This window comes from Urocitellus parryii, chromosome 10 (genome assembly GCF_045843805.1).
Source record: "Urocitellus parryii isolate mUroPar1 chromosome 10, mUroPar1.hap1, whole genome shotgun sequence".
NCBI lineage: Eukaryota > Metazoa > Chordata > Mammalia > Rodentia > Sciuridae > Urocitellus > Urocitellus parryii.
In genome coordinates this window covers 142,834,457-142,849,265 of record NC_135540.1, presented here as the reverse complement: position 1 = coordinate 142,849,265, position 14,809 = coordinate 142,834,457, and the positions used below count along the sequence as shown (strand labels likewise).

Below are 14,809 nucleotides of genomic sequence, written 5' to 3'. Positions count from 1 at the left end.
TCATTCCCTGGCTCAACAGCTGCAGATAGAGTACTTGCTCAGTGCAGGGATTTGCTTGGCCCCCACACACTGCTGTGGATTCTGTCTCAGTCCCTTTTCCACTGCTATAACGGAAATACCTGAGGCTGGGTGCTCCGTAAGTTTAAGAGGTTTATTTGACTCACAGTTTTGGAGTATGAAAGTCCAAGTTCAAATGGCCCCATCTGATTGGCCTCTAGTCAGGATCTTCTGACTGTCATAACATGGCAGATGACATCATATGGCAAGAGAGGAAATAGGAGTAGGGACTAGGTTTGCTCTTATGACAAACCTGCTCCCCCTCCTGCCTGTGACCCATCACCTCTCACTTGGCCCCACCCCTTAAAAGACCCATTACCTTTCAATAACTTTGCCCTGTGGAGTTAGTCTTTAACATGAGTTTTGGTGGGGACAAACCACATTCAAATTAGAGCAGGTCTCTAGAAACCCTGAGGGGACCACATATGCACATGTGTGTACAGCAGGGCAGGGAAGCAGAGCACTGTGATTTAAGTCTGTCAACTTGTGAGCTGGGAGCCCTGTGCTCCCTGCTCCCAGCCTCATGTTCATGTGGAGTGGGGGTGGGAAAACATTGCAGAGGTGAGTGCAGAGGAGGTGGGTGATGGGGTGTGAGCCAGTGGGCTCTCACCTGGCTTGCTGCCTGGTTCTCACTGTCCACACATTGCCACACACTGTGCTCTGCAGCAAGGGCCCTGGGGGCGGGCTGTTGTCTCTGTTGTTTCCCTTGTGTCTAGAAGAGTGCCTGGCACAGAGGAGGTGTTCATACTGATGTGGGATGGATGTGGGCACAACAGCTGGCTGTGTCATTGGAACCCTCTGAAGCACTCCTGGGCACTGAGGGCGTCGGTGCTGCATTCATACCTAAGAAGTTGTGCCTGACAAGAAGCCCTTTAGAACCACTCTGTCATCTCACATTCCAGGTCTTTAGAGAGGCAGGTGGTACTTTCCCTTCCTGGAGCATCTGGGCCCCATGGGCATGCTGGGGAACTGGGAGCTCAGCAGCACTGTGGGTGCTGATCAGGTTCTTAGAGTTGTACCCCTTGACTGAGCTACCTTGAGATCGGTTGGTGTGATCAGGAATCAATAGGAAGACTGTCCTGGAGACAGTGTGTGTGGGCACCTGTCTGTGGCTGCTAAAGGAGGGGCTGTAACCTAGTTGAAGAATTGCTTCTGCTTCATCTGCTGACCCTTGGTGAGGGGCATGGGACAGGGTGTAGTCAAGCTGCGGCAGACCCCAGCCCTGTGCCCGCAGGGCCAGCATGGTTCAGTGTGGATGAATAAGACAGTGGCATCAGTGGGAGCTCCAGGACGAGAGCAAGTCCGTTCACTGTCTCAGCAGTCTGAGCAGGACAGGTGCAGACACGAGAGGTGAGTCGGGAGCTTCCCAGCTAGAGGTGGGCATTGCACTGAGGCGGGGGTGGAAAAGCTGCGTGTCCGGCTGCCCTGCCCTTCAGGAGCTGCTGGAGGTTGGAGGCCTGGGACCGAGCTGGACCATCTGCACTACTTACCCAGGTGGTCTAGGTGTGAGGTGCCTGGGGAAGTGTGGGCTGGACCTGGTGCTTGGGGATGTGCGGGGTGTGTTCCTGCTGAAATTCCCTACCCAGTGCTTCATCCTTTGTCGTCACCCAGCAGACCCTTGGCACCTCACAGGAGGCCTCTGCTGGGGCCTGGCCTGCATGTTCTCAGGTGACTTGTGCCCTCTTAGAAGGTCTGTTTTGTGGGACTTTTGCACTTGGCTCTCTAGATATAGGCAGTCCTGCCTGTTCATAGCACTGGGAGGTAGGCTGTTAATTTTTGGAGCAACTAGTCAGGCAGGTGTTATTGGGCAACCACTGATCATTGTTCATAAGTTCAGTGGTCAGTGGCCCCCAACTGGTCTCCGCAGCCATGCAGCCCTGTTCCTCAGGAGCAACCTGCTGCTGGAGGCTTGGCAGAACTGGTGGCTTGTGCTGCTCTTCTGTCCCTGGGGCCTTAATGCAGTGGCCTGTATCCTTGCATTGCAGGGTGGGGAAGGGGTTTCATTCACTGATTGGGATTACCCAATTGTTTCTCCTCCACACCTTCTTGCATTGTCTCACTTTTGAGCTTTGGGGGACACCTCATCTGAACCATAGCAGAATTCAAAAGAATGGTTATGAAAATGATGAATGAATTCCAAGAAAATAGGGAGAAACTAGTGAATGGATTAAGGAAGTCGGTACAGGAGGTGGATCTTGTGGTGGCCTCAAGATTCCTCCACCACTTTTGGGGTTTTTTTTTTTCTCTCAGCGCTCTCTCTCTCTCTCTCTCTCTCTCTCTTTCTCTTTTTAAGTCAAATGAGGCCAAATATCCTACCAAATGCTAGAAACTGGCTTTAATTTTGGCTGCTGCCAGGTTCCCAGGGAGAATTCTGTATTCAGCACATAACCTCAATTTAAATCAGACAGCCCACACCTCCCTTCCCAGTTTGGGGAGCCCTCTGACCGCCTTTCTAGGTGAACAGATGCCTTCCTTCCCAGGAACTCCCAGGTTGATCCCCTTGGTCTCCTGTCTCTCTGTAATGTCCCCCACTCCTGGCTCTGGGCTGTGCCTTTTTTTTAATGTTGTGGTGCTGGTGGTTGAACCCAGGCCTTGTGTGTGCAAAGCAAGCGCCTCACCTCCTGGGCTGCACCGCAGCCTGTGTGTGCTCGTGACCTTCCTGCCCTGTGTTTGGATCAGGTGGTCTCTGCTACGTCAGCTCCTTGTCTGGAGGCCTCTTGGCGTTTTTGTTTTGGTCCTGGGGACTGAACCCAGGAGTGCTCTGCCACTGAGCCACATCCCCAGCCCTTTTTATTTTTAACTTTGAGACAGGGCCTCACTAAGTTGCTTAGGGCCTTGCTAAATTGCTAAGGCTGGCTTTGAACTCACCTCCTAAGTCGCTGGGACTCCAGGTATGTGCCACTGTGTCCAGCAATACTTACTTTCTTTCTCTCTCTCTCTCTCTCTCTCTCTCTCTCTCTCTCTCTCTGTAGTGGGAGTTGAACTCAGGACCTCATGCATGCCAGGCAAGTCCTTTACCTTTGAGCTACATCCTCAGCCCAGGATGGCCTCTTCTGGAGGCTGTGTCCTCTTGCATCTGCGTGTGCTTAGGCTGGGGAGTGCTCTCTGGGACTTCCCAGGGCCTGGTGCCTTCGTCTCTCTGGGAAGATGACCATCATCCATGGGAACACCAGGGAGGGAGTATTTGGACTCATTTGTGCTGTGTGCTGGCAGGAGATACGCTGAGGGAGAACTGGCCTTGGGTGCCAAGACCCCCCAAGCGATAGGAGAGCTGGGCCCCATGCTAGAAGCCCACCAGAGCAGGAGCAGCAGTAAGACGGGGAGGAGGTGGCAGCAGGTGGCATGAGAAGGGCAGGGAGACTACATTTAGGAGGTTGGACAGGGTTCATGTTGGCTGTGAGGAGAACAGAGAAAGGCCATAAGGCTGATGGGGTGAGAGAGTGACTTCAGAGGGAACCTAGGGCCCTCTGGCCAGATGCCCCACAGCAATATCTGCTCAGTGCAGGACTGGGAAAAGCCATGGTTAGTTCCTACAGGGTGGGGTGTCTTGGGTGGGTGTGAGGGACATGGGGTGGGTAGCAGTGTTCCTAGCTGATGCCTGGGATGCTGGATTGGGTGAAGGGGGCCTTAGAGTGGGAGAAGTGAAAGGGTCAGTGGGGGACCCTAGGATCCTAGGTTTCCTGGTGGCCACAGGAAAGCGCACGAGTGGGGTGAGGCTGTGGTCACAGAGTGAGTGGCCATGAGCAGAGGACAGGTCCAGAGGTGGGAGGCTTCCCGAGTGAGGAGGCAGCTGTCTGGGTGGGGTGGGCTGGAAGGCAAGGCCCCAGCCAGGGGCAGGGTGCTTCTGGCAGAAGGCGGTGTAGACACCTGATGAGGTGACAGCAGGGGGGCAGCAGCACCCGGGTTGGAGCTTAGAAGAGACTCCTGGGCCGTGGGGAGGTGGTCCCTGAGGGTAGGAGCGGGGGACAGGCCTTGGGTGGGTGGAGTGGGGGGCTGGGAAGGGCTGGGCTGCTCTGTCTGGGGAAATGGGGATTCTGCTGACCTGCAGAAGGGTCAGAAGCAGGTGGGGTGGGCTGGTTCTTCCCTCCAGGTCAGAAGTGTCACTTGCCTCCAGGGTTTCTTGTCTGGGCTGAGAGGTCTTTGTAGGAAGGGACTATGTTCTTCATGTTGCAGCCCCAGGCCTGGCTTAGTGACACCATTGTATGGTAGGTGGCATGTCTGCTGTTGGGAATGTGTGGCCAAGGAGCTGGTCCCCAGGAGATTTAAGAGGACTGTCTGCTGCAGGTGTTTGTGTCTGAAGGGATAAAAGTGTGCAGAAGGCATTGAATATCGAAGACAGTTAAATGGCCTGGAAGTGGCCTCCTCATCCCTTGGCTGGGGCCCGTCCTGAGACTTAAGAATCTGCCAGATCATCCCCTTTGGCACCATGTCCTGCTGTGTCCTGGCATCCTCCTGGTGGCCTCCTGAAGATGACCTGGTGGTCAGGTCTAGCTGGGCCAGACAGACCTGTCGGGTAGGGACTGAGACTGGGGCCTCGATAGTGCTCTTCAGGATGGCCCAGGGACCTGGGGTTAGGATCCAGCTGCTAGATGGGGTGGTAGGGGACAGGGTGGCTGGACACAGGGATGGTCAGTGTCTTCTGTGTGTGGTGTGTCCCTGGGGACAGGTGTATGTCTTCCTGGTGTTTGTGTGTTACCCTATGGGTGTTGGGTAGATGGCCAGGGTCAGCAGCTTTGACCATTGCTGGATGGTGGTCGGGACATGGGTCCCAGTTGGAGAAACTGGCTTGATAGCACCTGTGCTGACTGGGCCAGGCTGAGGGGAGGGACCAGGGAAGCTGACATCACCCTGTGCTTCAGGTCCGATGGCTTCTCTGCTCAGTTGACTCTTGTAGTCTGGTAGAGAAGGAATAGGCCTCCTGTCCCTGGATGAGGTGAGGCTGTGGTCACAGAGTGGGTGGCAGTCACCCTGGGAGCGGCAGTGGCCTTGGCGTATTGTGTCTGCTGTGGGTCGACTGGATTCTGGGATGTTTTAGGAGGCTGTGTATGCTGTTCCCACCCCTCAGGTGCCGAGACAGCGCAGCTTATCCGGTGGCTGAAGAGCACAGATGTGCTCTCCTGCAGGTCCCAGCTCAGTGCGACCAGGCTGGAATTAGTGTGGGCAGGGCTGGGCTCCTCATCCCTTGGCCGGGCCCGTTCTGAGATCCCTCCACCTGCCTGTCCTCTGATGGGTCCTCTGAGTCCCCTCATGGAGACCTTGGGATTACATGGGGCCTCTTGAATAATCAGGGGGGTCCCCCATCTCAGACCTTCACTTGATCGCATCTGCAAATCCCGTTGCCATGGGAGGGGATGTGCATGGGCACCGGACATTAGGATGTGGACCTATTAGGGAACGTTATTCAGCTATTGCACCCCTTAAAAGATCCAGCAAAGAGTCCTCAAAACACTTATTGATAACTTTACTAAATTTGTTACCTTCTCTATTTCTTCTTCCATCTTCTTTTTTTTTCTTTTTTTCTGTTCCTGGGGCTGGAACCTCAGCCCTTGTGGCTGCTGTGTCCTCTGCCACTGAGCCACACCCCCAGCCCCAGTAGGTATGTTTTTACTGATGAATACCAATCAGTTAAATGCTTAGTCCTAACATTTAAATTACTAATTTAGCACCATTTAGATATTAAATAATACAGTATTTGTAAATAAATTGCTTTTTTCACACATACATTTCAAAAAATGATTTTGTTCAGAGGTGCATCCTGAGAGTCCACTTTCAGGAGCAGTCACCAGAGGCTGCTCCTGAAAGCATCTGATCATGCTCTTCCACCCTCAGCTGGCTCCCAGCTTCTGTTTATGACTCTGATACTGGAAACTTTATCCCTAAACACAAGAATCCCTTCTAACAACAGATTTTTAAGTCATGTTCCATGTTGTATTCTGGAGCTTCACAACGCAGCCACTGGCTGTGCTGGTTTTAAAGGGTCTGGTGCGGTGGAGAGTCCTCCTGGTGGCTGAGATACATTGAGAACAGGCGTGTGTGCAGGCTGGCTCCCAGCTAGCCTCTGCACCCTGATTGATGAGAGGCCCCTGCACCTTAGCGGTCTGTGTAGAAGGTGAGGTTTATGCTGACGCCTGCCCCACTTCTGGGAGTCTGGAGGTTTGGCCCGGACCCTCCGAGGTGCCCAGGGGACCAGCCCCAGTGAATGCCCTGGACACTGAGTCTCTCCTGGGCTCCCTGGTTGGCACTTACACATGTGCCGTCACAGCTCCTTGCTGGGGAGTCAAGCATGTCCCCAACCTCCACCAGGAGGGGACTCTGGACATTCGCCTGGGCTCCTGGACTTCGCCTCATGCCGTCTCCTGCTGTGGATTTTGCTTGGAGTCCCTTTGCAGTAGTGAGTCATAGCTGTGTGTGTGCCTTTGTGCTGAGGCCTGGGAGTCCTGGTGGCCACTGGCCCTGGGTGGTCTGGGGGCCCTGACGCAGGTCTGTTTTCAGTGATATGCAGTACTTTGAGTGATGAAGTCCTGCCCTGGAATAATTAAATTAACATTACATTTCCTTGCTTGTTTTGGGTGGTTGTTTTATCTCTTCTGTTGAGTGTCCTCTGTAGCTTTATAAATCGAGGTTGTTTTAAACTAATGTGTTTTCTGCACACAACACTTTGTTCAAAAAAGTTAATTGTGGGAGGATTGTGGGATATGAGAGAACATAAGTGACCCTGTCTCCTGAGGGAAATGCTTTGAGGGGATTCATGAGCAAATCAAATGTTGGGTGGAGCCATCTTTAGTGCCTTGACCCCAGGACAGCCCTGCTGTTCAGCTGATCTCTGCCACCCAACGGGCACCCTTGGTCACACATGGCCCGCGGTGGCTCCTGGGAATGTGCAGCGGGGCCTGTTTCCGTCCCGACCTCCATGTGGGGCTAATCTGTGGAGTCCTGCCCGAACCTCCTCAGGGGTCACCCCTGGGAGGCACTTCACAGCTGAAGGGAGGGTTCTCAGTCCGGCTTTTTTTTTTTTTGGTTAGCACAATACCTTTATTTTGTTTATTTATTTACTTTTATATGGTACCGAGGATCGAACCCAGGGCCTTGCCAGCCAGGCCAGTGCTCTACTGCCACAACCCCAGCCCTCAGTCCAGCTTTGAGGTGCAGCGGCATGAACTCTGCTGCTCCCTCCTGTGGGATTCGCATGGCAGCCGGGCAGGCGTTCCTTGTGGACTCTTTCTTCCTCAGTGGTGGGGATGGCCTGCTGATAACGAGTGTTTTCTTTCCTCCTAGGGCCTTGTCTTAAGAGGAAATGTGGTAGCCTCGAGCACCCCTGAAGCATGGATCCCCGGGCTTAGCGACATGCTGTCCGTCTTGGGAGCGCCTCAGGATGTACAGGGCTGGCGAGCCAGGGAGGCGCGTTCGGAGTGTGGAGGTCGCCCGTGGCAGAGCCGGCTACGGGTTCACCCTCTCAGGACAGGCGCCTTGTGTGCTCAGCTGCGTCATGAGGGGCAGCCCCGCCGACTTCGTTGGCCTGCGAGCTGGAGACCAGATATTTGCTGTCAATGAAATCAACGTGAGAAAAGCCTCTCACGAGGACGTGGTGAAGTTGATCGGGAAATGCTCTGGTGTCCTGCGCATGGTGGTTGGCGAGGGCGTCGGCCACCTGGAGTCCTGCTCCAGTGATGAGGAGGGTGGACTTTATGAGGGGAAAGGTTGGCTGAAGCCCAAACTTGACTCTAAGGCATTAGGTATCAACAGGGCAGAGAGAGTTGTGGAGGAAATGCAGTCGGGTGGGATTTTCAATATGATTTTTGAAAATCCAAGTCTTTGTGCAAGTGGTTCAGAGTCCTTGAAACTGCAGCAAAGGTCCCTGTCGGAGTCTGCCGCCCCACGATTGGACCCAGGCTTCGAGGCACTGAGTGCCCCGCGTCCCAGCATGCTTTCCAAGGAGGAAGTGTCAAAAGTCATCAAGGACGACTCGGTTTTCAGCGTAGGACTAGAGGGTCACGATGACTTTGGGCTGGATGCGAGTATTTTAAACGTGGCCATGGTGGTGGGCTATTTAGGCTCCATCGAGCTCCCTTCCACAAGCTCCAACCTGGAGTACGACAGCTTGCAGGCCATCCGTGGTTGCATGCGGCGCCTGCGGGCAGAGCAGAAGATCCACTCACTGGTGACGATGAAGGTCATGCAGGACTGTGTGCAGCTGTGCACAGACAAGGCCAGTGTGGTGGCCGAGTACCCAGCTGAGAAGCTGGCCTTCAGTGCTGTGTGCCCAGACGACAGGCGGTTCTTTGGGCTGGTGACCATGCAGACCAGTGATGACGGGAGCCTGGTGCAGGAGGAGGAGGGTGCCCTGCGGACGTCCTGCCATGTGTTCATGGTGGACCCAGACTTATTTCATCACAAGGTCCACCAAGGCATTGCGCGGCGGTTTGGGTTTGCCTGCACGGCCGACCCTGACACTAGTGGCTGTTTGGAGTTCCCAGCGTCCTCACTTCCAGTGCTCCAGTTCATCTCTGTCCTATACCGAGACATGGGCGAGCTGATCGAGGGTGTGCGGGCCCGGGCTTTCCTGGACGGGGACGCTGATGCTCACCAGAACAATAGCACCAGCAGCAACAGTGACAGTGGCATTGGGAATTTCAACCAGGAAGAGAAGAGTAACCGGGTGCTCGTGGTAGACCTGGGTGCCAGCTCGAGCAGGCACAGCCCGGGCAGTGGCCCTGGGTGGGAGGGTGCAGGCGGGAGGGGCTCTCAGCCCTGGGGTGTGCCCTGGAATGGGGCCTTCTGCCGTGACCCTGAGGCGGTCTCCCCATTTGAGGCTGGTCCCCAGACGGACAGGTTCTGGGACTTAAACAAGCATCTAGGCCCACCCTCTCACATGGAGGTGCCCCCAGCCTCCTTGCGGAGTTCTGTCCCTCCTTCTAAGAGGGGTGCTGTCGGTGCTGGCTGTGGTCTGAGCCAGCGGTGGCTCCCGGTCCATGTGCTCCAGGAGTGGCAGTGTGGGCATGCCAGCGACCAGGAGTCATACACAGATTCTACCGATGGCTGGTCCAGCGTCAATTGTGGAACACTGCCCCCTCCCATGAGCAAGATCCCCGCAGACCGATACCGGGTGGAAGGCAGCTTCACGCAGGCCCCACTGAGCTCCCAGAAGAGGGACTGGCCCAGGAAGACCTTTGGAATGCAAAACATTTTTGGGCCCCATAGAAATGTTAGAAGGAGCAAAGAAGACAAAAAGGTAAGCCTGCCGGGGTAGTGCAGGTCAGATACGCTTGGTGGCATAACTGGGCCTTCATATCCCGCGACCTCTGGCAGGTGCCACAGCGTATTCGCTCCGCCTCAGGCGGCAGGCAGGCTGCATTGCCCAGGAGCCCTGGCTCTCCACAGCTCCCATCCTCCTGCTGCCTAGGCCCTGACTCCTGGTCAGCAAGTGGCATGAGAGGGAAGGTGACTTCTCAGCCTGGGCAAGGCCCTCCTCCTGTTCCTCTCTCTGCTGAAACCCTCTGTGGGCTCCTGGCTGGTTAGAGCCAGAGCAGGCGTGGAGCAGAGGCCTGGCTGGGGTGCCACCCTGGAGATGGGATGTTCTTCTCACACCTGAGTCCCCTCCAGCCCTTGGGATTTTCTTGTTATGAAATACTTTATTGAAGGAGACGATGGCTCTCCTGTAGTTTTACCTCCCCCGAGAATGACTGTGGGAAATGCTAGTGTGTCTGAGGACAGACTTTTTTTTTTTTTTTTTTTTTAAAAAAGAAAACCTGTTGTAGTCCCATGGATTTTCAACCTGATTTTTTTTTTCTTTTTATTTTCTAAAACTAAAATGAAATGCATGTTTAATAGGTTGTTCTAGTGGGGGTCTTGTGTTTTCCGGTCCCTGGCAGATCTGAACCCCAGATGGAACTCTCAAGGAGGTGTCCTCTGCCTTCCTTGCAGGAGCACTCCTAGGGCTGGCCTCGGGGAAGAGTCGGGAGGTCAGGGACTGGGAATTCACTTGAGATGGGATGTTGGTGGTCTCTTGGGCACATATTTAAGAACATGTTCTCCATTGTTCTTATGTAAGCGAGAGAGACCCCCAGAGCCGTCTGGCTTTTTGTGGCGGTGGTGCCCTTGCCCACATCCCAGGAAGCGGGACGGCCTAAGCACAGGACAGTGTCGTGCTTTGCATGGTTTATGGTCCTCAGGATGCCTGGGAGACACACGTATCCTTGTCTGGTTAGCAAGTGAACTGACTGACCCTTGAGGCTCAGGGAGGTCAGCCAGTTGGGAATCTTTCTAGTCTGTCCCCACTGAGCCAGCTGCCTAGGTCAAGTGGGGAGCCACAGCCCAGGCTGGACTGAGGCGGGAGGATGGAGTGCCTCTGGGGAGCTGGGGCATCAGTGCTGGACTCGGGCACAGTGCTCACTGCTTTACGACAGCACCAGTGCCTGATCTCACTTTGGCAGGAATTCTCTCTGCCATCAAGCAGGTGGCTTTATTTCCGTTTTACTGGCAAGGAAGCGAAGCGTCATGAATGTTGAGAGGCTTGCCCACCGCCGGGTGGCAGTTCAGTGCTGGCAAGTCACCCCTACCCCCGAAGACAGCCCTGCTGTGAAGCAACAGGAGCAGTTGGCCTGGCCACAGCAGAAATGCCCTGTTGTTTGGGGAAGCGGACTGGTTGAAAGGGGCACGCAGCTCTCAGAGAGGAGGACAACTCCTGCTGACCCAGAGGAAGACAAAACTCCAAATTCTGACATCCCATCCGCAGTTTCTCACAACATTTATAGGCTGTCTAGAGTCGTAATGTTCTAGTCTGCCTGCTGTATGGTTGTGCATGGGGTTTCTAGTGGGAAGCCTGTTTACAGAAGCAGAGTGGGATAAGGGGAAGAACTGGCTGCCCCTAGCCTGGAGCCTCCACAGGTGTGCTTACACTTCAGAGGGGAGTAGTCAGACTCCCAGGGGAAGTTATTTACAATCCAAAAGGTAGGGATGGGGTCAATCAGACTTCCTGGAGAAAGACTGAGAGAGGGGAGGGGAACTGGGCCCTTCCTTCCCAGGCTTTGGTTTCTCACCGTCACATTTTATAAGTCCACTTCACAGCTGGGTCTGGTTTGCCATCCCACTGTGTCCAGCTGGGCTCTGCTGTACTTTCCCCATGTGTCTGTGCCTTCCACTTTGCTAAGTGGGTTTCTCATGTCATCAGTGTGGTCTCTTCCCACAGCCCCCCAGTGGGGAAGCTTCCAGGGGTAATGGGGTGGCCATCAGATGGGTCCTGATGTCCCTCCAACAGGTGGTAGTGACCTGCTCATATAGTGAGGCCACCACAGATGCAGGAGAAGCAGAAGAGAAGCCTGGGACTGAAGCAAGGGCCTGGACATTGGAAGAGCAAGAGGAATTAGAGAAGGGAAGGCGGAGATGCTGGAGACTGTGGATGCGTCAGGCGGCCAGGTTTAGCTGCCGTGAGTTCCTGTGGGGGCTGCGGTGGCTGGAGAGCATCACAGTGCACAGCGTAGGCTGAGTTAGTTTGGTCTAGCCAGGAGAGAGCTTGACAGAGGCTTGATCAGGGGAGTGCAATATAAAAACCGGGGGAAGGTGGGCCGCTGCTGAGGGAGGGAGGAGCTTGCTAAGGCCAGAGGCATGCAGAAGGCTGAGTTTGGAGAAGCGACCAGGAAGAGACAGGGAACCTTAAAGGAGAAGGGCCCTGGAGGGCCGAATAGAGTTCCGAGGAGCAGCATGGCTGCACAGTAGTGACTTGAGTGCTGGGAGGGTGGAGGGCCTGGCTGCCAAGGAGGAACTGTCATCCAGAGCGACATCTCAGGACCACTGTATGCCATCCACCCACCACCACCTGGAAAGCAAAGCCCAGGAGGAAGGAACACCCACCCAACCTGGATGCTTCCTGCAGCCCCTCTGTTGGCAGAACCCAGCTCGAAGATCAGAGGCTGAGCAAGGAAGGGAGGGTGGGGTGTTGATGATTGGTACGCACCCTGTTTGGCCACACAGCATCCATGCCCCTTCTGCACACACTAGGTCTTCCATATACCAAGGGTGGCCTAGGTGGACCCCCAGGACAGGACTCTCTTGGCGAGGACACTTGCTCCTCAGCTCCGCCTAGCAGTTGGCTGCCAGTTGTTGTGTTGTCCTGTGACTCCTCTGAACCGATTCTGTGAAGTGTGTTCTGTTACGTGTCCACAAGATTGGCCAGCTCTGTGGTCAGCTAGCCGCTGGACAGCTGCTTCTTTAGGTACCTGGCAGCCGGTCTCCTAGGCCCAGCTGACGGCTCAGTGTGCACTCTGTCTTGGCCTCCTTTTCCTTCTCAAGGTCAGAGGTGAGAACTTGGGGCCTTCTCAGGCATTCTTGGACATGTGGCCTTCTAGATGCCCAGGAGCAAGCTGGGGCTTCTTAACCTTCCTGAGTATTTCACGCCCCAGCTTTTTCATTTGAGCCAGCCATGGCCTGCTGGGTGCCTCCTGTGACTGGGGAACTTCTGGCTGGGCAGCCTTGCAAGCTCCCGTGTTTAGTGGGTCTCAAGCGTACCATATCCAGGATGGCTGAGCCCCAGGCTTGGGTGGGCCCTGCCAAGGTGTTCTTTCCTTAGGCACTCTCTCTGAACCGCAGATAGCTGACCTCCGGGGAATGGGTCAGTTCGAGTTGCCCAGCTGCTAGAGTTCAGGTGGAAGGCAGAGGTGGAGACTACCATGAGAGCCGGCTCCTCCAGACTAGTGCCCTTCCTCCCCCTCCACCTGCTTGAAACACCTGTGTTGGAGGGGAGAGGACTGCTTGAGGGGTGGTGGTAGTCAGGAGGGGGGTGTGGGAAGACTCCCCTTGATGTCCTAAGTTCTCTGTGCCCCAGCAGAACCTGCTTCTTATTGGCTCAAGAGTATATGAAACCTGTCTTACCTGGGTGGCTGGAGTGGACAGGACTGCCCTGCAGGGCAGGAGAGGGGCAGAGGGATGGTCCTGAGCTGCAGGAGAAGACACTTGGAAACCCCTGTGGGTCCCGGGGGCCCCAGGTCCTGAAAGGAGGGTGCCCCGTGCCAGCGTGAGTGCGCTAGCCTGCATTGGCTGCGTGGCCAGGCTGTGAAGGGGCAGTGTGCAGCAAGTGGGGCTCCACAGAGGGCTGCGTGAGCAGTCGGCACTCGCCCTCACAGTAGTGGAGCGTGGGCCTCCCAGGTCCAGGTGTGGCAGGCTGGCTCCTCCTGAAGCCACTCTCCTTGGAGTGTGTGCGGTGTCTCCCCATGTCCTCACAGAGTCCCTCCTCTTATGAGGACACCAGTCAGACTGGATGAGAAGGCCACATGTGCACACAGTCACCCTGGGTTTGGGGTCAAGGTTCAACGTGTGGATTTGGGGGAGCACAGCTCAGCCTATCCTGTCACCCCTTTAGATTGGTTGAAGCCATGTCTTAAAGTGGCCACTGCCAGATCCTGAGTGACAGCTCTGCTTGTGTCAGCGGCAGGAGTGATGTTGGAGGATGAAGTGGGCAACGTGGGTCCTGACGGCAGTGCTGGCCTGCCCTGTGACAGCAGGACTGAGGTGCCCTGTGGTGTTCAGGCCGCACTTAGAGTCCCGTCTGCTGGAACCCCATGAGTGTGAGGAGCTGTGGCATTAAACATCAGAGAAGGACTTAAACATGATCTAATAAATAATTACAAACTAGAGGCGGCTGAAAAATGAGCTGGCCTCGCTGCTGACTTGCACATGCCTGAATGAGATCCACGTCAGATGTGATGCTGGGCTTAGAGCTAGGGATTCAGTTTGAATTATATAATCACAGGCACATTTTAACATTATGCTTTTAGCATGGCTGCGCCCCAGTCTGCTGTGTTCAATTGAGGACAGCAGGCTGAGCCACTCTGCCCCTACCCATGTTGCTATGAGAGGAAGGGAGGCCATCGTGGAGGGAGGGAGGCCGTAGAGGAGCCTGACCTGACCAAGAGCCTCCCAGGGTGTGGAGAGAGCAGGTCATGACAGCAAGCCCTGACTGGTATGACAGTCTCAACACCTTCAGGCCATTTTTAAAAATGTCTTTATTATATTTATTTTTATGTTGTGCTGAGGATTGAACCCAGGGCCTCCCACGAGTGCTCTACCACTGAGCCACAACCCCAGCCTCACCCTCAGGCCATTTTTAAGTGAGCATATGTATATATGTAAATATATGGGAAAATGGGAGGGACTACTTCAGATCAGTAACAGTGGCTACCTCAGGGATCAGGGAGAGCTGGGAGGGGACAAGAAGCTCTATCTGGTATTGGTTCTGTTTTTAACAATGGGACTGTGAACATGTTTAATTTACTTAAACATCCCCTTGGAGAAAAAAAAATAACTGTTTTTCTTTTAATTCTTCTAATAAGAACAGTTGGTGAGCCTTGGCCATAGCCGTATTCCTAGGCATAGCTAATTACGGCTCTCAGGTATCCACCAGAAGAGTCCTGAGTGTACTGACAGCTGGTGTGCACTAATGGCACCGTGAGAACGAGTGTGGAAACAGATGGTGAGAACAGTACCTGGAGAGCAGCGAAAGACCACGCCCCAGTCCTTGCTGTGTCCATCTCTGGGGAAGGGCAGCTGTGACCCCCACCTGTGTGACAGTGCTCCCTGGGTGGGGCTGACCTTGCCCAGGTTTCCTTCCAGATGCCTCAGGGCTGTGTAGGAAGGGACTGTGCGTGTGCCTGCGCCCCATTGTCTCTGGGCCCTGAAGCACCTGGCTCAGAGTTCATCCTGCATAGTGTCATTGCCCCAGATCATGGAACGGGAAATATGTTGGCCTCTGGGACTGTCTGGT

At 54.8% G+C, this 14,809-nt stretch overlaps 1 protein-coding gene across 1 annotated transcript in view; it reads left to right on the top strand.

Moving 5' to 3' along the window:
• Window positions 1-14,809, top strand: part of Rgs12 (regulator of G protein signaling 12) — a 113,474-nt gene that overhangs the window by 13,508 nt on the left and 85,157 nt on the right. The window contains exon 2 of the mRNA XM_077803324.1: window positions 7,333-9,286. Coding sequence (XP_077659450.1) covers window positions 7,430-9,286 — 1,857 coding nt within the window. The 5' untranslated portion in view covers window positions 7,333-7,429. The remainder of the gene's footprint in view (window positions 1-7,332; window positions 9,287-14,809) is intronic.